The following is a 1822-nucleotide window of genomic DNA, read 5'->3' on the forward strand; positions in this document are numbered from 1 at the left end:
AGCCAGGATGGTCTCGATCTCCTGACCTCGTGATCCGCCCATCTCGGCCTCCCAAAGTGCTGGGATTACAGGCTTGAGCCACCGCGCCCGGCCTTTCTATTTTTTTTTAATGGTCACTTATGTTCTTAATATTATACCTAAGAAACTATTACCTAATCCAACTACATGGGAACTACTTTGTTTTTGAAAGCCTTATTAAATAATATAGTAAAAGAAGTTACACTCTCGATTTTGTCTTGGTAGGCTTTGGAAGTGATAAAGCAGCTAAAAGAGAAAATGAAGATAGAACGTGCTCACATGAGGCTTCGCTTCATCCTGCCAGTGAATGAAGGCAAGAAGCTGAAAGAAAAGCTCAAGCCACTGATCAAGGTCATAGAAAGTGAAGATTATGGCCAACAGTTAGAAATCGTAAGAGTCAAGTATTTTCTTTGCTTCACGTTACCTAAATAGTGTATTCTCTAGTAATAAATTTGTAGCAAACATTTAGACGTTGTAAACAGTCAGATATTTTCATAAGACTAAAGGTTGGTCAGCCTTGTTTACTACAAAACATTTATTTTTTTCCCAGCATTTCTTTTTCTCCTACATTATGCGTAGTGTTTTAGATACATTATTTTAGCAAATTTAGCAACCATTTAAAGTAAGCCACTTAAAAATCGCTATTTTTAGTGGAAGGTTAATAACTCCAATTACCTTAAAAATTTTGCAACAATTAGTACAAAGCACACTATGGAAATTTCAGAGATAGCTCAATTGCGTGCTTTACTCTGGTGCTGATCATAATCCTAAAAGACATAATCCAAAATGCCACAATCCCAGTGTTGAAATAACAAAAAAATCAAAATCCCTAAAGTCCAAAGCCTGAACTTCTAAAATCTTGAAAATTACAGTTCCAAAAGATTGAATCCTGGCTGGGCACGGTGGCTCATGCCTGTAATCCCACCACTTGGGAGGCTGAGGCAGGTGGATCACCTGAGGTCAGGAGTTTGAGACCAGCCTGACCAACATGGAGAAACCCTGTCTCTACTAAAAATAGAGAATAATCAGGCATGGTGGCACATGCCTGTAATCCCAGCTACTCGGGAGGCTGAGGCAGGAGAATCGCTTGAACCTGGGAGACAGAGGTTGCAGTGAGCCAAGATTGCGCCATTGCTCTCTAGCCTGGGCCACAAGAGCGAAACTCCATCTCAAAAAAAAAAAAAAAAAGATTGAATCCTGAATGATGAAATTCTGAAAGCTGAATTCTGGCAAAAGGATTAGCACTCTTTCAGTTGTATGCAGGATAGTCGCGTCTGCTTAATTGCATCATATTAGGCAAAGCTAGGACCTTGTTATTGTCTTCATTTGGAAATTAACAATGGTTTAAAGGGATGTGTCTTGGTGCCAGGTTGATGAGGGGCGGAATTGTGGATGTAATTTTAGGTGTCAACTTGACTGGAAAGGAATCCCTAGAAGCCTGATAAAGCATTATTTGGGGTGTGTCTATGGGAGTGTTTCCAGAGGATATTAGTGTGTGAACCTGATGACACTAAACACAGAACATTTTAAAGAAGCAGCGAAACCATTAGGTCCTTATGACCTCACCCCTTAGCTTCAAACACAGTGTAAATTCAGCTGTCTATAAATTCATGTTTTCAGGGCTTTGCAGCTTTTCTATTTATTTATTTTTATTTTATTTTATTTTTTTTTTTTTGAGACAGAGTTTCACTCTTGTTGCCCAGGCTAGAGAGCAATGGCGTGATCTCAGCTCACTGCAACCTCTGTCTCCAGGGTTCAAGTGATTCTCCTGCCTCAGCCTCCTGAGTAGCTGGAATTACAGGCA

At 39.9% G+C, this 1822-nt stretch overlaps 1 protein-coding gene across 1 annotated transcript in view; it reads left to right on the plus strand.

The window, feature by feature from the left end:
* The window catches only part of SBDS (Shwachman-Bodian-Diamond syndrome), a 7844-nt gene extending 7356 nt beyond the window's left edge, over nt 1–488 (plus strand). Inside the window, exon 4 of the mRNA XM_011992875.1 lies at nt 244–488. Within this exon, the coding sequence (XP_011848265.1) occupies nt 244–450 (207 nt within the window). The 3' untranslated portion in view covers nt 451–488. The remainder of the gene's footprint in view (nt 1–243) is intronic.
* The last annotated feature ends 1334 nt before the right edge of the window (nt 489–1822 follow it).

This window comes from Mandrillus leucophaeus, unplaced genomic scaffold (genome assembly GCF_000951045.1).
Source record: "Mandrillus leucophaeus isolate KB7577 unplaced genomic scaffold, Mleu.le_1.0 Scaffold42, whole genome shotgun sequence".
Classification (NCBI taxonomy): Eukaryota; Metazoa; Chordata; class Mammalia; order Primates; family Cercopithecidae; genus Mandrillus; species Mandrillus leucophaeus.